At 62.4% G+C, this 21,864-nt stretch overlaps 1 protein-coding gene across 1 annotated transcript; it reads right to left on the reverse strand.

Annotated features, from left to right (window-relative positions):
• Positions 1–587: 587 nt before the first annotated feature.
• RFLNA (refilin A) lies at positions 588–16,249 on the reverse strand. Its single transcript, XM_086681486.1, has 3 exons — positions 15,798–16,249; positions 3,854–3,963; positions 588–2,138 (listed from the first exon to the last, which is right to left on the reverse strand). Exons 1-3 carry the CDS (start codon positions 16,002–16,004, stop codon positions 1,826–1,828), a joined length of 630 nt encoding a protein of 209 aa, XP_086537612.1. The 5' UTR covers positions 16,005–16,249; the 3' UTR covers positions 588–1,825.
• Positions 16,250–21,864: the final 5,615 nt, after the last annotated feature.

Consider the following 21,864-nt stretch of genomic DNA (forward strand, 5'->3'; position numbering starts at 1 on the left):
CAGCGTGCGCGTCCACGCGGAAGCCCGACCCGAAACCGGCTGGGCTCTCTGAGGCTGTGCGCCCCTCTGGGGCACATTCCAGTCTGACGTTCTGATTCCCAGAGGCCACTGTCCTTTGGCCGCCGTGTGTCTCCCTAACTGCACGGACAGTCGGGGCCCCGGAGGCCCCTCCAGAGGTATGGACAAGACGGAAACAAGTGCTAACGTGGGTTGGGACCAGCTTCTTTGCAGAGGCGGCTGGGGCCCTTCTCCGGGGGCATCAGCGCAGGGGGCTGGGACGCAGAACACAAAGCACTTGGGCACCAACAAATGCAGAGTCCCAAGGCCTCCCACCCCAGAACCGCCCCCAGACCCAAGTCCCAGGGTGGGGCCTGGCACCGGCCCTTGGGGGAAGCCAGTGCACGCTGGGCACAGGGGTCTGTGCCTTCTGAGTATACCGCCCTGCTCCCCGTGAGCAGAGGAGAAGCAAAGGGGAAGCCACGGCCGGGTGGGAAAAGGGGGGCGGCCACAGAGCACGGGGGCCTGTGAAAACCTGCCCCACCCCATGGGATCCGAGGGGCTCGGGAACACAGAACAGGGAGCCTCTCTGGGTCTGCACATTTTATTAAGATAATCAATCAAGTTCTTAAGTTATTTTTGTTAATCGGACTCTCTGGAGAGAACATGCACCGGGTGTAGATATACAAAAATAGATCAGGCACTTCCTCTCTTGGACGTAGGCTACGGGTTGTTCTCTCACCCCCACCCCCACCATGCGGGAGAGCCTTTCTGCCCCCGTCGTGGGGGAGTGGGAGGGGAGTCCCCTTACCCACTGGGTCCATTCAGGCCAGAGGGCCCCTCCGAGGCCACACTGGGGAGTTTCTGGGGGACCCGTCCGGGGCAGCACCAGACCGTGGCCCCTGGCTCCCCGCCTGCCCTGGCAGCACGTGCGACGGGGGCCCAGCAGCACTGGGGACAGCGCGTGTGGAATCACCGCGTGTGGAACCGGGCGGCCTGACCCAGGGCAGCCACCGCCACGGCATCTCTTTAAGCAGCTGGGCCCGGAGCCCCACGCAGGTGACGGCGGACGTTCCGAGAGCTTCGATGCCTCCCCTTGGCGCCTGGCGGGAAGGCTCTGGCGCGAGAGTCCTGATCCTGGAGAGGTTGCGCGGACAGAGGTTAGCAGGGACGCCCTGGGGGCGAGGCTCCCGACGCGGAGCGCCAAGGCCTCAATTCAGGCGGGCCGTGCCCGAAAGCCTCTGCCCCGGCACACGGCCAACAGCTCCGGCAAGGTCTCTACCAGCGCTGGCCCTGGCCTCACGGCGGGCGTTTGCCCGCCCTCCTGGCTCAGCCGCCACCAGAGGGCGCTCGGCCCGGGCCTCTAGCCGAGCTGCGCGCCCAGCGGAAGGCCCGCTCTGGAGACCCCTCTTCCCAGGAAGCCAGGTGTCTGGACGGCACGTGGCCTGGGAGCCAGGCCACCAGCCCCGGTCAGACGGGGTGGCCGGGGTCTCGGGGGGCGGCGCCAGTCCCTCCGATCGAGGCTGGTCTCCGCCCTAAGGGCCCGCCGCGGTCGCACGCCTTCCTCTCTCGGGGACCCCCGGGAGGCGGGGGGGGGGGGGGGGGGGCACCCAACTTACCGCAAGCCCCTCCCCCCGCCCCGGCCCGGAGCGCTTCGGGGAGCCACGCCCATGCCGCGTCCCCCGCTGTCGTGCCCACGGAACAGAAGTGTTCACCGAGTCCACCCCACCTCCCTCGTGCCCGGCTCCAGGCTGAGCCACGCGGTCCGTCCTTGGGGCCCCCCCAGCCCAAGGTCGCTGCGGGGTCGGGGGTGGGCGGCCCCGCCCCGTCAGAGCGCCGCGGGCCCCAGGAGGAGCTGGAGCTGCACGCTGGACGTGAACCGGCGGCTGGGCCGGCCCAGGCTGCAGTGCAGGGTGGTCCGGAAAGTGTTCCTGGCGCGCTTGGGGAAGATGATGGTGGTGCTGCGGAAGTGCAGGGCGCGGGGCCGCGGCTCCAGGGTCAGCTGGCTGCGGTAGTTGCGCCACGTGCAGTTGGGCGCCGCCACGATGGTCTCGCTGTAGGCCGTGACCGTGGGCACGGGCGCGTAGAAGACATTGTCCCGGAAGTGCCTCTCGGAGGCGTACTTGACCTCGGAGTTGCAGCTGGGGCGGGCGGGAAAGGCAGGGTGAGCCCGGGACGGGGGCGGGCCCATCACCCCGGGCCCCCCCCCTCCCCCGGCCCCCCCGCCCCCGCGCGGTCCAGGGCCGGGAGCTCCGTGAACCGGACCCTCCAACACCACCGGGCTCTTCCCAGATGTCGAGGCCACAGGCCAAAGAAGGGCAGAGGGGGCTTGCCAGCTTGGAGAAAGGGCTGGAAAGAGGTGGGACCGCTCAGTGCAACAGGTGATCCCGATTGGATGCCGAGTTGGGCTAAAAGTATGCCCTAAGAGGACATTTGGGGACAATGGATGAAACGTGACTGTTCAGGGAGGAGGAGGGCGGTGGGGTTCTGCCCTCGACCGTGCTGAGCTTGACGGCCTTCTGTCACTATGTGAGAGGATGTCCCTGTTCTTAGGAAGGGCACGGGGAGAGTTTGCAGATGTCCGAGCAAACGGGCCAAAATGCAAACCAGTGAATCCGTTTAACAGAGCACACGGGGGCTCCTTGTCCCCTCTCTGCAACTTTTCTGAAGGTTGGAAATGACATCAAAATAAGTTTCCCCCAAAGCAGCCCCAGCATCCCCTAGATGAGCGACCCCCCTCCCTACGAGTGACCAGCAGCCCCTGTCAGTGGCCCACAGCCCCTGCTTCCAGAACTCCCAGAACCAAACTGGAAGCAAAAGTCGCCCAAGGGTGGGGATTTTAGCCTCGTCCCCCACCCCACCCCTACAGGTGATCGGCTCCCCTCGATCCTCACCGCACCCCCACAGATAAGCCCCCCACCCCCACCACACCCCCACAGATAAACTCCCCATCCCCCACTGCACCCCCACAGATGATAAGCCCCCTGTCCCCCACCGCACCCCCACAGATGATCAGTTCCAGAAGGGAACAAGGCAGCCCTCATCCACCCTCGAGGGGGCGGCTGAAAATCTCAGTTGGCATTTAAATAACGAGGGGAGAACAAACTAGAGTAGAGCCATCTGTCTCCTGCGACCACATCCAGAGCTGGAGGGGCAGGAGGCAGGGTCTCCCTGGCTGGGCCAGGGTGATGTGGACAAATCCGTCTGAGAGCCCTGTGGCTATGCGGGCGAGACCCATGGCCCCTGGACTCCACCTTCTGGAACGCTGAGCCTCAGAAGCCCTCTTAGGAGGGCAAATCCGTGGAGGAAAGCTCCCGGCGGGGTCACCTAACCCAGATGTCCTGCATGTGGGACACCCCTAAGCCACGTGCAGTGCAAGGACTCCTGAGTAGACAAAGGAGAGCTACGGTCCCAGGAACACAGAGGAAGCCCGCATTCACGTGACCCCTGGGGCAGCCTGTGCTGAAAAGGGGGTCCCACGTTGCCTGCGTGGTTCAGTCACAGATACCAGAGAAATCTGGCAGGACGGGAGGAGGGAGGGAGGGAGGCACGTTGGGCGTGTGAGTGTTGGCCACGGTGCAAATATTTTGGAAGGTTGGATTAAAATAAAATCAGCCAGACTTGGGGAGAAGGGTGGTGGGGATGTGGCCGGATGCAGACCTGGAGCACAGGGGACAGAGAAGGGACCCTCGGGTCACAGTCTCTTAGAATCAGTTCATCTGTGGCCACGTACATGGTCTTGCCTCCTCAGCGAGCAGCGCTCAGAGTTGGGGGGAGCCTGCTGGCCCCACAGGCCGGTCCCCGCACCCTAGACAGCACCTGCCGTGCCCCCACCCCGCTCAGCAGCCCCACTCACCGGATCTCGTGCGTGGGCTCCGGGTGCACCTCAATGCTCTCCCCGAAGGACACAGGCAGCATCCGGGGCCTCATCTCGAGCGCTGGGGAACTCGGGGGCAGGGCCGGGGGCTGCGGGGAGAGCCATGGACACGGGGTTACGCAGCCCTTTGGGACTGTGGCCTCAGCCCCCCACTGGGCACAAGGGGGCCGCCCCAGCCCTGGGTCGGTCCAGAAGCCTGCCCTGTGGGGTCCCTGCCACGGCCCACAGCTCCCCACCCACTGGCCTGGCCTGCCCCCCCCCCCCCGGTTCCCAGACACCCACACGTAGGGATGTGGGAAGGGTCTCTTTCTGCAACCCCCAGCTCACACCACACGGGAGGGGTCTGAGCTCAGGGCCCCGCAGGCCGCCCTCTGGTGACGCCGTAGCTGGGAGCTCATGAGACGCTGAAACCGGGTGGTCCTCGCTCCTGACCCTGCCTAGCGCAGCCCGAGGCTGAGGGCAGCACCCGCCCCCTGCTCCCGGGGGCTGTGATACATCTGCTGGGAGGGACACGCAGGTGGGAACGTCCTCAGGAAGTGGCTGAAACCTGACTCATAAAGGACCAGGAGCCGCTCCCCCTAGGACCTTCTAAGGTAGCTCACGGCGGTCCCCTCGGGGCTCGGCCACAACCTCAAGCCATACTTCACCCCATTCCTTAGGTCAGAGACGTTGGGACCCCGGCTGCAGGGGGGGGTGCCTGGAGCCGGGGTCTGCACATGTCCGCACGCCAGCACTCAGCCCTCTCTCCTCCCTCGTTTACTTCCCAGCATGGCCAGCGAGGCTCAAACACCAGCCCGGCCGTGAGCGAGCTGCAGCCCTCTGCCGTCCCCCTGTGTGCGGGCAGCCACGCTTCCCAGCCCCCTGTGGGGGAGGGGCGCACACAGGTGCCTGTGACACGTGTCACCTCCGGGCCCGGGATGTCACGCCAGCGTGAGGGCCTCTGCGGCCAACCTTGCCTTCTGGCGGAAGGCTCGAGATGGAGGCCGTGTCGCCTGAGACCCCCCAGTTCCTCTGAAAGGCAGACCACCGGGGTCTCGACATCACGGTCAGCCCGCGATGAACACGGAGGGACGGCCAGAAGGAAACCTCTGCCGTCTGGGTACCACTGCACATTCGGGGATGTTTGTTACACAGCATTACCCGGTGTAAGTATCCCAGGCCGTGTAGCCGTCGTCCCCACGCCAGGCCACCCCCCGGCCCGCGTCTGCTCTAACTCCACGGGCCCACGCCGAGCACTCGGTGAGCTCGGGCGGGGGACACGGCTGTGGGTCTTTCCTTCAGCTCACGTACTGAGTGCCTATGTGCTGTCCTGGGGTCTGCACTGTGCTGCCACAGTGAACAGAGGATTCAGTGTCCTTGCTCCTATGGGGCTCGCCGCCTGGATCCTCCTCTAGTCTGCAGACAATCCCCCAAGCAGGCTAACATCCCAACTGTGGTGAGGGCTGCAGTCACTGGGGCTCCGAGGGCCCCGGGAAGAGGGGGTGTTGACCATCAGGAGATGGAGGAGGGCTTCCCCGCAGAAGTGACCCCTGACATGGGATCTCAAGGACGAAGCGGAGTTGAACCCTGGCCCCACGGGTCGCGTGTCCTGGGACCCAGCCCCGCACGGTGCCCGACACCAGCACACCTCCTTCCCCGCTCCGCCTGCTGGGACCCACCGGGGAGGGGGACGGGGGGAGCCGAGTCCCCCGGGTGCCCGTCCATCACTGCCCAGTCCCCGGCCCCTGCCGTGTCCCCTTTCCACCTGCACTCTGAACGGGCTCAGTCTTCAGAACTGACTCGCCTTCCTTTTCGCTCCAACGCCTGCCGGAGCCCCGCCCGAGGCGGGTCTGTCCTCGAAGCCTGGGGTCACGTGTAAATCGCGTGCCTACACCTGACCCACTCGGAGGGAGCTTTTCAGTGCCCCTCCTAAAACCGCCACGCTCTGGGGACGCTGCTCTTGGGCTGCCCTGCCCGCGGGGGTGACCGCTTAGCTGCATGGGGTGACCAAATCCCGTTCCTCGGTCGCCCTGGCTGCACTACGAGTGCTCACAGGCACAGGCGGTCGTGGTCCGTTGCAGATCTAGAACATTCTCCCTACGGCAGGACGCTCTCTTGGACCATACCGTTCTAAAGGGTATTCGTTTACCTACTGTTTGGAGGGACCTCGTACACAGGAGTGAGGGCTCAGCCCGCAGGCCAGCCCCTGCCCCTACGGGGGACAAGACGGGACCGGCTTGAGATTTCCTGTTCCCGTCCCCCCCCCCCGCCCCCCCCCCGGTCCTCCCGGCCCTCGCCTGGATGAGGATAAGTCACAGCGGCCGGCCGATGCTTTCCGAGCTCTGGGCGCTCTCCGTGCGTTCGCTCATCCACAGGAGAGCTACGTTGGACCATTTTATAGATGCTGAAACAGAGGCCCAGAGTGACGAACTTGCTCGAGGCCATACAGCCAGGAAGAGGCAGAACGAGGGTCTGAACCCTGGGGTCTGGCTCCACGGTCCACGATCTCACTCCTGCTCCCGGGCTCTATCTCTCACCCGTGGGACCGGCACCGGGGCCCCAGGACCTGCCCTGTGACAATGCTCAGAGCAGGCTTTGCCCTTCGCACACAGGATCAGGGCACTTCCTGCACCGGCCTCCACCCGCGTATCCCTCGGCCACACTCCCGCTGCCTCTGTGCCTCGGTTCGTGCTGCTTCCTGCACTGGGAATGTCTTTCTGGTTCCTTCTCACTTAGTCCCGTGCGGCTCAACCCAGGCATCACCTCCCTTCCTCCCCACACCCTCTCCGGGGTCCCTGGGGCTCCCATCTGCTGCCTCCGTTGCCGTGACCCCTTTGCGTGTCTGTCACCCCCAGGCCGGGGGCTCTGTAAGGTTTGGGACCCGAGGGGCTGTCTAACCCAGGGCTGGGCACCCCCCAGCTCCTGTGCCGTTGAGAATTGAGAACTCACACGTGCCAAGAAGCCCCGCTGACTTGTTAGCCCCAAGGCCAGGTCCAAGCCTGTGCGGTATCTGCCTGTGGACAGGGTACTCAAAGCCCCTCCCCGGCCCACCACAGTGTTCCAGAGTGCCCCATGCCTCGCTGGCATTTACAGAGTGAGCGGCCCACAAAGGGCCAACGTCTGCCCCTTCCTGGGCACGGCGGGTGGAGTAACGCCCCAGAGATGTGCATGCCCTAATTTACCCGAGGACTGTGATGTGCTAAGGTCAGGGGGCCTGAGATGGGGAGGGGCCCCTGGGCTACCTGGCGGCCCGCTGTGATGGCAGGGGGGGTGTCCTCACCCAAGAGAGGCAGGGGGCCAGAGTCAGATTGCAAATGCTGCACTGTTGCCTCAGGATGGGGGGAAGGGGCCGCCAGCCAAGGGATTCAGGCAGCCTCTGGAAGGTGAAAAAGACAAGGGGCAATTCTCCCCTGGGCCCTTCCAGAAAGGAACGGAACCAGTCCTCGATTTTAGCCCGTAAGACCCACTGTAGACGTCTGACTTTTTGGAACCGTGAAGGAATACATTTCAGTTGCTATAAGCCACCACGCGGCCGTCTGTCACCGCAGCAATGGGAAGCCGATACCCCTTGTGACTCGGGGCAGACAACCCCCCTCTCTGGCCAGCGGCCTCCTGGTGCCTGAAGTGGGTGACAGGTCGCAGTGAGGCCTGAGTCCAAGCACGGACTCAGTGCCTGGCACCGAGTAAGCGCCGTTTAAAAACTGGCTGTATCAGGAGTCCTCCCGCACATGAAGGTTCGGGGTGGGGAGTCCTCCCTGGAGACGGGCACAAGCCACACCCTTGTGAGCTCTGAGACGACGTTGCTTCTACCTTCCAGACTGAATTTAAAGTGGGGGGGGGGGGCAGTGAGAAGATATGAGTTAGATATGAGTTACTTCTGGCATCCTCCCTGGCACATCTGGTTGAGCCAACTGACCCAGCTCTGAAACTCCGTGACTTGATGCTTTTAAAAAGAATGCTCTCTCCCCAAAGGCATTATCTACAGACTGGCGTTTTCACAAAGGTGTACGCGTGTCTGCTGAGCACCCGCTGTCTGCTGAGCACCTACAGTGGGCCGAACGCCTACCGGGTACCAGACCCGGTGTGGGTTGGATGCGGCACAGCGCCTCTCAGGGTGCCTCTTGTTCAAGAGCGGATGACACGCGGCCACAGAAGAAAACAGAAGATGAGGCAGGCGTGTGAGGGGATGGGAACACGGGCGCTAAGGTTTCTGGAGGGGTTTCTTCTATCCAGATCAGTGGAAGGACTGGAAACAGAGTGAGGAAGCCTGAGGCTGGTTTTCATCACCCCACGCTGCTCTCCCCACCCCTCCCCTACGAGTGGGGGTGGGAAAGACTCACTCCCAAGCTGGGGAGCGGGGAAGATAGCTCGGCGAGGCAGGGCCTTCGACGCGCTCTCGGAGCGGACCAGTTCGATCCCCCTGGGGTCGACCCAGGATAAAGAAACCTGCCGGACCTTCTGGTACCTCCCCGAGCGCCCCGCGAGAGCAGCCCCATGCCGGCCGGATCTCGCTCCCCGACTGGCTGCCGGGAGAGGAGACAGGCCGGGCGGGGAGGCTGGAGCTCTGGGCACGGTTTTCCAAAGGGCCCCAGTGGAAAAACATCTAAAACCGACCCAAACTGGACGTGCTGCACAAGAGATCGGAGAAGCCAGTGAGAACCCAGACACGGGCTGGCATCCAGCGGGCCTGGGTGGCCAGACGGCTCCAAAAGTCACCACCGAGGCCCCAGGACAGCCCCGCGGGGCTCCAGGGACAGACACAAAGGGAAGACAGCGGCAGCCCGCAGCACTCGGCCTCCCCGGCCGCCACCGGCCTGTCCGGAAGCTCAAAGCTGAGTCTTTCTGGATGCGGGGTTATGTGAACAGCAAAATGGCAATGCCAGCCAGCCCCGCGGAATCCGGCCAGCCTGGAGCAAGGAAAGCAAGTCTCACGGCCCAGGAAGCACGCCGCTGGCCCCAGAAGGCTCCTCAGAGACCGGGTCACATTCTGCTGAGAGTCACTGGGAGTGGGGGACGGGGAGAGGCTGGGGGAGGGGTGGGCCCGCGGCTGCTGCGCCTGCTCGACCAGCCATGGGCCTACCTGGAGCAAAGGAAGCCCCCAGGCAGCCCACCGCCCTCACCCGCGCCCCCAGATCTTTCCCCCCGGAGGCCTGGATTCTTGTTCTACCCTAAAGAGAACCCACTGGGAGCCCCTCAGCCGGATGCTGTCTGTGCCTCGGTCTGTCCACCTATAAAATGAGGCTGTGCCATCTGCGAGGCCTACACCACAGGGCTGGCCAGGGACCTGGCGGGATTCAGGTCCCTTTGCGGCTCTGGGAGGCAGGCGGATGAGACAGGACCAGCCCAGACCCCCTGGATGCTGCCCCCTGCACCCCGGTGGATGGATGGCTGGGCACAGCTGGTCCAGCCCCCAGCTGGGAGGCCCCCGCTGTAGCCTGGGGAGCAGGCTGGCCCTCTGGTCTCCCGGGCAGGTGGCGGGTTGGGGGACCCGGGCGGGCCTCAGAGGGAGCAGGAGCCGGAGGCCCCACCTGCCTCAGCCTGTGACTCACGTGCCCTCCCCGGGAGCGGCCGGGGCGAGGGCAAACGCTCGCTGGCCCAGGTACGGACGCACCCGGGGGCTTTGGGGCACGCCCCTCCTGGCTGCCCTACAGCCACAGCCCACGGCACCGCCAAGAAAGATAACTGCTGGGTTGTGAGAGCTCGGTGCCATGCGGCGACAGCCCAGCCCGACCGGGGGTCCCGGCCCGGCTGCCAGGGACACGCAGGGACAGCTCAGCAGTGTTGGTGCCCGGCCCCGGGTGACGCCCGGCGGCCACGAGCTTTTGGTTCCATCAGGGAGCTACAAGCCCCACCAGTGGAGCACGTGTGACAGCAGGAGGGGTCCAGGTCCCCCCCCACCCCCCCCCCCCCCGCTGCTCCTGGAGAGAGAGGGACCACCAGGGATACCCCCCTCCTCCGCCGGTGACACGGGGGAGAGGTGTCCTCACCAAAGCCACATGGAACATTTGCAACAGCTAAAACGGCCCGGTCTCTGGGTCACTGACCTCAACGGCCTGTGACGGCTTTCGTTGCTATTCGAAATAAACCTGATCGTCTTCGGTGTGCGTTTGGGATTTGCTGCCCTTGAACCTTCACCCATGAGGACAGTGATCCAAGGAGGAGACATTCAGGGGTTCTCACGCTCCTTAGGAAAGGCCTCGGGCAACGTGGCAAACCCCAGGACAGTTGAGGAGGGGGTTCCTCGGGCTCACTGCCCTTCTGCCCCATGGCACAAGAGAGGAGCTGGACGGGCCTGGCTGGGGAAGCCCAGGAGACCCCGAACGGAGCAGAGCACTCCCTGGAGAGTCAGGAAGCGTCATGGGCCCAGCGCAGACCCCCACAGGCCCGGGGTCTGATACCCAAAGCAGCAAGACTAAGGAAACACAAACAGCAGGCTGGAGGCAGGGCTCAAGGCCCAGCCTGCACTGGGACAGCCGGCCAGACCCGAGCCAGCAGGAGGGTGGGTGGCAGGTTGGTATGTGGCCTATTTGGAAAATGGGGTCTTTGCAAATACGATCCAGTTAAGATGAGCTCCTCCTCCTGGACAAGGCCGGGTCCTAAATCCAGTGACGGGTGTCCTCGTACGAGGAAAACCACGGGACGCACACATAGGGCGGACAGCCACGTGGAGACGAGCCGGCCACCGCCGAAAGCTAGGACAGACGCATGAGAGCGGCCCGCCCCCGGAGCCTTTGGAGGGAGTGTGGCCCAGCTGACACCTGCCTTCGGACCTCTGGCTCCGAAACTGCGAGAGGGAATGGCTGTCGTTTTGAGCCCCGGGCTATGACTTGGCCACACGGGCCCAGGAAGCCAGCACAAGCACCCGAAGGTTCTGCCGGCCAGTGAAAGCCATTTCTCCCCAGAAGGTGCTCCCTGCTGGCCCCCCTCCCCTCCAGAGCGCCTGGGGGGGGGGGGTGTGGGCTGCTTTGTCTCCTTTTCAGACGAAAGCTAGAGAGAGCCTCTCACATAGGTGGGCCTGCCGCTGAGGCTGAGACAAGGGGCTGCCAGGGACCTTGCCAGAGCCGATTCATCCCGGGTTAAGCAGACAGGGGCTGAACAGAGGCCCCAGTGTTTCTGGCTCTTCCTCCCCTCCCTCCTCCCAACTTCCCTTTCCGCAGATGGACTCCTCCCACCTTGGCCTCACACACCTGGCCCTCTTCCACCTGGGTTTGTTCACACCGTCACTAGTCGGGGACACACCCATGAGCCCGCAAGGGGGGCTGCGGGGACTGACCTCTGTCTCAGTTCACCTGTCCATCCATCCATCCATCTGTAGACTTGTTAATCCATCCATTTGTCCATCTGTCCATCCATCCGTCCAACCATCCATCCATCCATTTATCCGTCCATCTGTCCATCCATCCAACCATCCATCCATTTATCCGTCCGTCCATCCAACCATCCATCCATCCATTTATCCGTCCATCTGTCCATCCATCCATCCAACCATCCAACAATCCGTCCATCCATCCATTTATCTGTCCATCCGTCCATCCATCCGTCCATCCATCCATCCATCCATCCATCCATCCATCCAACCATCCGTCCGTCCGTCCGTCCGTCCGTCCATCCAGCCAGCCAGCCATCTGTGCAAGCATTCATTCATCTGTCCATCTGTCTTTCCACCCTTCCATCCTTCCCAACCCCGGGCACAAACCCCCTAAATCCCTACCTCCCTCCGTTATCCTTGGTTTCACCATCACGGTCCAGAAACAGAAATGAGAAGAGCCAGGACTCCTGGAGGCACGGAGGGAGGGGTGCCAGCCACCATCCTGAGGCGGCTGTGACCATGGGTGTTCTCCAAGGGCTGGGCAGTCCCGGGAAGCTTCCCGGGTGGGGCGCAGAACCTCGCTCCCAACCTCTGGTTCTGCCTACATCTGGCCCCCAGGGCTCCCTTCAGAGTCTGGTCCAGGGAACCAGAACCTCATCCTTAGGGAAATCCTCAGGCGTGCCACTCAGAAGTGCAATCGACGTAGAAGCAGAGTTGGGAGATGGGATGGGGCGCCAGGAGCCATGCGTGAAGGAGCCCAGGGCAGGAGAACCCTATCCGAGTAGGAAACAGCCCCGACCTGTCACCTCCTGTCACCACAACACGACGGGCCGGGTCCCTCATGCGCCACAGACTCGAGACCTGTCCACATCTCACTCACCCCAGTGGTGGCTGTTCTCTCAAATGGGCACCCACAGAGCAAGGCCCGAGACCCCAGATGCTGTCTGTGGCCTCCCTGAGGGCATGGGCTTTTCAGGGCTGGTTCCCTGAACCCCCCCGTGTTCACGGGATGGGGGGAGACGGCGTCTGATGCACAGCCCCCCTCACCCCCACAGACAGCTTGTCCCGCTCCCCAGTGCCCCTCGATCCCCACAGCTCAGCCGGGCAGGCCAGGGAGGAGGGACAGAGGACATGGGGTGTCTGCCCCACCTCGGGCTGGAGGCCCAGGCGCCGGGAGTTCGAGGGAAGCATGGACGGACGGCCTGTGTCTTGCTCACGCGGGGTCCCTCGCCTGGCCTGGCTCAATCATCTGCCGGATGAGAGCAGCTGACGGGCGAGCCCTCCGGCCCACAGGCAGCCCTGGCCGTCCCCGTGTCCTGCAGGGGAGCAGGGCACCCGCGTGGGGGCAAGCCCCGCACGGATCCTATTCCTCAGGGAATAGGATCTAGGCAGTCAAGTCTGATTTGGGTTTCTAATTTGAGGGCTTGTGGGGGCCCGGGATGCCTTTTGAAAGATACAAATAAAAAATCACAAGCGCGTTTTTAAAAGACCAGACGGAATGTTAACTTTCTGACAGCAGCTTGGCTCCCAAGTCCCTGCTCTGGCCTCTGCCAGCCTCCTCGCTGCTCCTTGAATGCTCCTATCTTGTTCCCACCTCAGGACCTTTGCGCGTGCCATCCTCCCGGACTGGCACACACTTCAGCCCCGTGACCACAGAGTCCACGCCCTCATTTTTTTTTCTGGTTTCTGTTCACCATCACTTTCCTGACCACCGTTACCCAGCCTTTTGCCGAACAACACGTATCAAGCCACATGTAAGTTGGTGACTCTGTCTCACCCACGAGAACGCCAGTTCCAGGAGGGCAGGGGCCTCGAACGTCCTGTTCGGTGCTATGTCGCCCAGGTCTCCAGAACGGCACACAGCATACAGTAGGTGCTCAGGAAGTACCGGGGGGGGGGGGGGGGAGTTTGGTGGGGAGGTGCGTTCCCACCCAGCCTGGCCCCAGTGCCTCTGATGTCTTGGGTGAGGACGGTCTCCCAGCCAGCCGGACACCCAGCATGAATGGGCCGTTGTCCAGACGGCGAGTCCAGCCTCTTAAAACAAAGTGAAGGGTGGGGAACGGGGCCTCCCGATGAAATGAAGCGTGAGCCGACTTAACACGTGAGTCCGGCAGAAGAAGCGGGGCGACGAGGTGCTGAGGACCTCAGGGACCGGGGGGGGGGGGGGCGGGGGACTGGGGCCAGCACGCGCCTCCCGCCCCTCCCCCACCTCCCGCTGGGACATGGGCCACCAGCGTTGGGGAAGCAGCACCGGGCACTGGGGGTCAGAATCACCCTGTGCAGAAGAGGCTGAAACCCAGACCCATGTGGCCTGGCACATGACACTGAGGGGCCACCAGAGGAAACCGGGCCCTGCTGGCCGCCTGCCCCCCTTTGCGCATTTGAAACCGTCAGCTCCGAGAGGCAGGGCGGGCTTCTGTCCTCCTCCCCAGAGATCGGCGGCCGAGATCCTGCCTACGTCCGCTCCTGGAAAGCGTCCTCGGTGCCTCATCAGCGTGCAGGGTGCTGTTAAACACCAGATTAGCAACGCTCGCGGGAGCTGGCCCTGACTGGGAGCCGGGGTGCCCTGTGGGTGAGGTGGGCGGGGCCCCGGCTGCAGGCCCCGGGGCTGACAAGAGGCTGCCCGGGGCTCCCACTGCCTTTTTATTAAAAGCAGCACCTCAAAACCCCATCGGTCCTCAAGCATTACGTTTTTTAGTGAAAATAATAAAGGTAACACACCCACACAGGTAGTTAATTAGCTACCTAGTGAAGAGCAGCATAATGTAGGGTTTGAGTGTAGAGCCTCCGCATCCAAACTCCCTGGGGCTCCATCCCAGCAAGGCCACTTACCCACTGGGTGGCCTTGGGGAAGTGGCTTCAGCTCGTCCCTCTGGAAAATGGGGCTAACAAGGGCGCACAGTTCACTGGAGTATCGTGGAAAGCAAGTGAGCCACAGGAAGTCGAGGGGTTAGGAGAGTTTCTGGCCTGTGGCAAGAGCTACCTAAACGTCAGATAATCATTACCTGTCCAGACATGGCCCCAGGTTTGCCTTCGAGCCAAATTAAAAGATCAGGGACAGCACGGTTCCATACCTGGGGTCTGGTTAGCAAGGAAGGGGGGGGGGGGGAGAAAACACATAAAATGAACCAGAAGAGCCAAGACAAGTAAAGCAGGCATGCTGGCCGGCCTGGCTGGCAGAGAAAGCTTCCAGAAAGCCCTCTTTAAGGAGGATTCCAGGTCGTCCAAAGAAGAAAGGGGAAGACTGGTTCCCTGTCCCTTTCCGAGCCCTGTCATGTAAGACACCGCAGGGATTTTACTCCTCAGGGTGCAACGCCTCCAACCAGCTGTCCCAAGTCGGAGACCCCCTTGCAAGAAAGCTTCCCCTTCAGACAGCGGGATGGATACACTCTACGGCAAACAGCCCGGGTCGGGTCGGTCACCTCTGTCAACCCCCAGAAGTCCTCCATGCCCCTCCCGCGCCTCCCGCCCCAGCCCAAAGTTCAAATTCACCGTGTGATTTTGGTCTCGGGCGGCGGATCCCAAACTCCGCAGCACATCGGAATCATCCGGGGAAGTTTTCAAAGTCCTGACGCTCAGGTCAGAGCCTACCCCAATCACACGAGAACGCCTGGAGGTGGGAGGCGGGAGGTGGGCGCGGGTATTGTTTAAAGATCTCCGAGGGAGGCCCACGCCCCGCCAAGTTTGGGACCCACGGGACTAAGGAGCAAGGGAGGCACCAGCGAAATTCGTGCCATGAGGCTGGAGGCAAGGAGCTCGTTCCTTTCTGCTGCTGGGAGTATTTTCAGCTGGGGGCTGGGGGGGGGGGAGGTGATCCGTGCCCTGCACCAGGCGAGCATCGCGGGGGCCCCAGAAAAGTGGAGTGGGGCTGGAGCCACGCCAGCATGCACACTTGGCAGAAAAGACCTTAAGACGCGCGGCGAGCGGGCGGGAACGGGGAAGGGCCACCGACATTGTTAGCGACCTCCCAATTTCATCTTGTCCCTCCTCCGGGCCCGGAAGGTGCCGGATCCCACCCCCTTCACTCCGGGCCGCCCCGGCCACCCTGTCTCAGTCCGGCCGCCAGGATCCACTAAGACTCTTGGGTCTCCTGACCTGGGGTTCCGGCCTCTCCCCCCACCCCCACCCCGGGGCACGCCTCAGCTCCACGTCAACATCCCTCAACATCCAGAGAAGGAAGGGTTACCGTCTGGGGTGGGTTTAAAAAAAAGAGAAAAGAAAAAGAAAAAAGCTCTCGGGCCCGCAGCGCTGGAACAGTCGGCAGGGGACGGGGTCAGGAGCAGAAGGGACCCGGGGAACGGAGGTCTCCAACAGGCTTCGGCCTGGGGCTCCAGCCCACCCCGCCCAGAGCCAGCTTCTTTGGGGACTCCGGGCTCGTCCCTCCCCTGCCCTTCCTCGGCCGGCGGCAAGGCCAACCACTCCGTAGGGGGGATCCAGCGCCCGGGAGAGAATTCCAGGCCCCGGGGTCGGGCTGCACCACCTCCGCCTCGCGCCCCGGTCCCGCAGGGGTTGGGGTGGGGGGGGGCGGGGGCGCGGCACCGGCCGACCCCGGGGCCCCCTTCTGGGCCCCGGGGCCGGGGGTGCGGCGGGGGCCCCTGCGCGGGTTCCGGGTTCGGCGCCAAGGCGCGTGCTTACCGCTCCGGCCTCGCCGGGTCCCGGGGGCTCCGAGGGCGCGCCGGCGCCCCCCGCGCGGGCGTCCGGGACGCCGGGCGCCAGGGAGTAGAAGGGCGGGCTGGGGCTGGGGCTGGGGGGCAGCCCGGAGTCGGGGCTGTCCAGCAAGCCCTCCCGGCTCCTCTCCTTGAGGCTCTCCTCCATGCCCTGCAGATGCAGGTGGCCGACCATGTCTGGGGGGCGCGGGGCGCGGGCCCCCGGCTCCTCGGGGCGCCGCTCCACCGCGCTCCGGGGGCCCGGGCCGGGCGGCGGGCCGAGGGCCGCGCGCCCGGGAACCTACGGGCAGAGCCGCGCGGGCGGCGCGTCAGGCCCGGCTCCCCGCGCCCCGGCCGCTCGGTGCGCCGCCTCCTGCGCCCCCGCCGCCCGGCCTCGCCTCCGCGCTCCGCCGCCGGCCCGCTCCGCACCTTCCCGGCCCGCGCCTCCTTTTCTAGGCGCCTCCTCCTCCCCTCCCCTCCCCTCCCTTCCCCCGGCCCACCCCGCCCGCCACCACCGCCGCCGCCGGCCCGGGACCTGCACGGTTTCCGTGTGCCCCCCTCCCTGCACACCCCAGCGGCTGGGGGGGGGGGGGGGCGGCCCCCGAGTCATCCCAAGGGCTGGCGGTAGTCACGTTTGATGTGGCCCCTGGGGGCCTTCTCCGGGTCGCCGAGGTCAGAGTACAAAACCTTTAGATTTGAGAAGGTCTGTAAGGTACAACCGAGGCGGACGAGCCTTCCAGACCCGCTCTTCAGCGCCTCCCTTCCCAAAGGGAGTGCCCACCCTTCGTTTGTGGTCTACCCCTGGGGACCCGTGTGGCGGTTATCGGGTTACCCGGTTGCCCGAGGCCACCTCGGCCTTTGGCGGTGGAAGCCTTGGGTGGACACGGGGCGGGGGGCTGTCGGTGGGGGGAGACTAGAAACCCTTCCTGGAACCCCGTCTGCATCTGTCCCTTTCCACAGTGGGCCCAAGCACATTCTGGCTCCCTGACAGGGGTCTCCCATCCCCCCCTTCCTCCCCGGGGAGAAGGGCCTGGTTCCCTTGTCTTCAGGGGACCCTCAACAGCTCCTCCCAGCTCCCAGACACTCACATTCACACAGACACCCCCACACCGCTCCCGGGGACCCGGCCTTCTGTGCTGAGAGCAGAGAGCCCAGGGTCCCACACATGGGTTTGCAAAGGGCAGGCCTGTGGGGAAGGGGGGGAAGGCGGAGGGGAGCAGAGGCGAGAGGGAAGGTGTGAACGTGTGGACCCATGGGCCGGCTCCGGGTGCCAGGGTCTGCTCGTCACCACCCTTAAAGCACGTTCCTCGGGTCAAGACTGATCAAGGCCCCCGCCGTGCCCTCAGCCTTGGGTAAGACGGCCTGGCCGTGGGGCACCCTGTTTGGGGAGGGGTTGGTGAGCACACCGGGAGGCGAAAGGGCGAGTTTAATGGGGGAGACCGACGAGACCCTGCAGACAAGGAGAATCAGAGGGACCGTTTATGGCTCTGATGTTAGGGAAGGTGGCTCTGGGGTGCCTTTTTTTTCTTAAGTTTATTTATTTATTCATCTTTGAGAGAAAGAGAGAGAGCATGAGCAGGGAAGGGGCAGAGAGAGGGGAGGACAGAGGATCTTGAAGCAGGTTCCACGCTGACATCAGAGAGGCCGATGCGGGGCTCGAACCCACAAACAGTGAGGTCATGACCTGAGCCAGAGTCAGACGCTTAACCGACGGAGCCGCCCAGGCGCCCCTCTGAGGTGACATTTTAAGATGAGATGTCAACCACCAAGCAGTGAGCTGGAGGCAGAATTTACCTACAGGTGCGGGAGACAGCAAGGACCTTGGTGCCGCCGTTGGGGTAAGGTGCATTCCAGAAGGGCTGGGTAGCTTCCTGAGAGTGCTGGGGACACAGAGGGCCCTGTGTTCAGGTGAATTTACGATGCATTTTCACATCAACCAGGAAGCACATGGGAATGTCTGCTGCTCAAACAGAATCAACCAGAGGTTTGGACATCTGGAACATTCTGGAGAAAAAAAACACAACTGACTCCACCTGCTTCAGATCTTTCTTCCCTGGGCCACTTGACCAGGTGTGGGGATGTCATCTCACAGGGGGCGAAAGACGGGCGGGGGGGCTGTGCTCTCCAGAACATGCACAGGTGAAGATTCACCTTGTCCCCAAATGCCCACCCACTCAAGCCCACAGGAGAGGGCTTGCTTCACCCGCGGCCATGGCCTGGCTGCCCCAGAGAAAAGTCTTTGACGAACAACTGATTACTTCTGACTACGGAGAAGTGAATAGTGACACTCAGGCAGCCTGGTGGGGAATCAGGGTGAGGCGTGACACAGAATTTTTTGTGTGTCAGTTTTGACCTTCAAACGTAAAATCGTATTTGCCCTGATTTCCACATTTGGGACATTTCCTTAAATGTTGTGGCCTTAGCGAGGGCCACGCTCACCTCACCCCGATCCTGGCCCCCTTTGCGCCATTCACACTTATCAGGAGTACCTTTATGACTACGCCCACCCAGGTTCCGGAAGTTTCCCTGCACCCACACACAACTTCCCCTGGAATGGACTCCCCTGTGTGGAATAATGTTGGAGAAGCGTATACATCCAGGGGCGGGAAAAACTTGCCCACACTGCAAATGTGAAAGGCCCAATTAGTGGCCCAAACAAATGACCCCAGTGACCTTGACCTCTGACCTAATCGGATCCCCTGCCGCAGGCTGGGGCTGCCCATGGGCTGAAAGCCTGTACTGTAAGAGCTGCTGTTTCTCACGGTGCCAGATGGTCTGCAAATGTCAAAGAGGGGAGGAAAGGCCAAAATTTCCATAAGTTAGCTTGAGCCAAGGGCTCAAGGGCTCAAGGGCTCAAGGGTGGGTGGCTCTCTTGGCCGGGGTCTTGAGAGGAGAGGGGGCTTGTGAAGCCAGAAGAACAAGAGGGGGAGGTCTTTCGAGATCTAAGTGCTTGCTCTGGGCCAGGTGCTGCGGGCGGAGGCGCGGGCAGGAGGCGGGGTTTGCAGAGCCCCGGATGTGGTGCTAAGGGATTGGGACTTCATCTGCCAGGAGATGGGGGGATCCGAGGAGGTTCTGAAGCAGGTTTTAGGAATGATCTGATTCAAATTGCTTTCAAAGTTAGATCAAAGACAGGAGAGGAGAGAGCCATTGGATGTTTAATAGAAAAACGTACCTAGTTCATAGAAAAGACGTATTGGGGTCCCTTACAAGGGGTCCTAAAGTGTTTGTCCCATGCTAGAGAAAAGGCAGGCCCCAATACTGCACGCCTCTGGAAAGGGACACATTCATCCCGGGACTCGCGAAGTCACCTGCTGGGAACAGCGCATGGTAGGGTGACCCCAAGCTCCGGGGGCTCGCCCAGCACCCTAGCATCAAGGGGACTTTCCCAGGCCGCTCTGTGAGAGGCGAGCTCAATGCTCCGAGAAATGCCAGAGGAGGAAGGGGAGGGCACGAGAAATAAAGGCTTTTTCACTGAGAGCCGCTAGCCAGTTGTTCCAAGCGGCATTGGAGAACACTCGTAAAAGCGGGGCCGTGCGGCCACGGACGGCTTACAAAGGCCCCCACGCACGTACTGTCTTGCCCTCGCACCCCGCAAACTACCCTGCCCCCCAAGAGGGATGTGGATGCCTTCTATTTTAAAATAAAGCAGATCAAGCCATAGAGGCTCAGAGAGGTTAAGTGGCCTGTCAGAGGTCACACAGCTACTAAATAGAAAGCCAGACCGGAGGCTGCTAGGATGGGCGGCCGGGGTGGGGCGGGGGTGGGGGGCAGGGAAGGCTGTCAGCGGGTCCGGACGCATCGTGAAATAGGTGAGGCAGGAGGACGGAGGTCCTAATGCCTGACGATGAGGCGTGCCTGTCACCCGCAGAGATGGTTCCAAAGCAAACAAGCCCATCTCGGGGATCGTGCCAAAGACCCCCAAAGGCCCAGGTTGGGTTGGAAACAAAGATCTGACTCGTGGGACACAGCGATTGTTCACAGAGCTCTTCCCGCTCACACCCAGGAGGGTCCTCACCCCCCGCACAGCCGTGGGGAGGTGTGGCTGGTTAGTCTCATCAGGCTCGTGTCGCTCCCGCCATCTGGAAAGACCAGCAGAGTACACGGAGTTGCATCACGTTCAGAGATGAGAAGGTGGGGAGGCTCGGAGAGGGCGACGGTCTCACTTACACTCACACCGCAGGGCCCGGTCTTTAACACTTCGCAGCTGTGTGATTTGGACAATTTGCGAGGCCCTCTCTGGGCCGACGTGTCCGCATCTATAAAGCGGGGTTCAAATACCGGGACTGAATTAGGATTGAAGATGCCGGGATTAAATCTAACCGGAGTCTGCTTCTGGACGTACCGGGCTCGGGCTGGGAGCCCGGCTCTGGGGCCCGGCCAGCGGGTGCCCGTCCCCACCCGGCCCGAACGGAGAGTCAGACGTTCCCCCGTGGCCAGTCTCGCCCCGGGGACTTTTTCCGCAGCACCCTCGCCCGGTGCCCTGCGGGAGCCACACACGTCCCTGCCGGGACATAGCTCCAATAATGACTCACACCTTCATTTTTAGCACACGTCCTCTCTGAGCCCGCGGCTCTGTCTTTGTCGGGCAGCTGCCTGTCTGGGGGTCAGAGCCCGCTTCTGGCCTCGCCGCCCGCAGGCCTGTGCCCACAGCCCGGCGTCCAGTCCGAAGACCAGGCCTGCCCTGACGGCCTGCCCATCCCCGGAGGGAGGCAAGTGGGGACCGAACGGATCCAAGGTGCCTTTGGAGGCGGGAACGTGTTCTTCTGCCGACATCTAACGGTGCGTGTCTGGACCCAGACTCGGGATTCCCCGGGCTTTGAGCGAAATCATGAAAACTCTGCTTTCGGGGTCTGCGGCCAACTTCCCGGCTTGCAGTTCCCGCGGCTCTTCCCTGTTCTTGTTCCAGAAGGGGGTTGATGGCATCGCTTCACAGCCGCGTGCAGAGGAGTCCACGGCCGAAAAGGCTTCCGCGGCTGCTGACTCGCCAGCTCACACCTTCGGGGTTTCAGGAGCTTGTAGCTGAAAAGGCCTATTCTTGCCAGTTTCTCCCCAGTTGAGTAAACAAGAGACCTATTTATGTCCTCAGAGCACTTAATTAAGGCGGGGCAGGGATAACATCGGTGACAGGGTATAGTGAAAACACAGACCTGAAAGTCAGGAGAGGGCCGCCCCAGGCTAGTTGCATGTCCCCGGGGAAGCCAGGTCCCCCACTTTGGGTTTTATAAAGTTGAATGAATAAAATACTGACGACCCAAAGCCCGCTCACCTCCGTCTCTCCTCGTTCAGTCTCCCTCTGTCTCTCTCGTATGTGCACATGTGTGTGCGAGATACCTATGCTGTCATCTGTTTCTCTGAACCATTTAAAAGTTAGCGGCAGGGGCGCCTGGGTGGCTCAGTTGCTTAAGCGTCTGACTTCGGCTCAGGTCACGATCTCGCGGTCCGTGAGTTCGAGCCCCGCGTCGGGCTCTGTGCTGACAGCTCAGAGCCTGGAGCCTGTTTCCGATTCTGTGTCTCCCTCTCTCTCTGCCCCTCCCCTGTTCATGCTCTGTCTCTCTCTGTCTCAAAAATAAATAAACGTTGAAAAAAATTTAAAAAATAAATAAATAAAATAAAAGTTAGCCGCAGACATTGTGACCCTTGATCCCCCGATCCATAAGCGGCATCTATGAGGGCAAAGATGATCGCTTACACAAACGCAGTGGTCTCACCCCACCAAGGGAATCTAACATTGGTGAAAAGATCATATAGGACCTCTGTTTTATAGCAAAATCCCCCAAATGATTTCAGTAATGCCCCTGAAAGCTGCTTCCTTTGTCAGTCCAGGGCCATGGGGACATAATTCCGCATGGGGCTCTTGTGTTTCTGCACATCTTTTGGGGAGAGGCCCTGTCTGCCCTCTGTCTGGACTCTCATTTCGAGGATGTTTGTACAGAGAACGGCCTCAGAAGGTGGAGACAGTGTCTCCCTCCACAGCAAAGGGTAGGTGCTGCTCACGGGCCAGCGTAAGAAAAAAAGTGTCTCTCTCTGGTGAAAAGAGCAGGCAGGCTTATTATGCC

The sequence above is a fragment of the Puma concolor genome, chromosome D3, assembly GCF_028749965.1.
Source record: "Puma concolor isolate L17-30 chromosome D3, mPumCon1.1.hap2, whole genome shotgun sequence".
NCBI classification, from domain to species: Eukaryota; Metazoa; Chordata; class Mammalia; order Carnivora; family Felidae; genus Puma; species Puma concolor.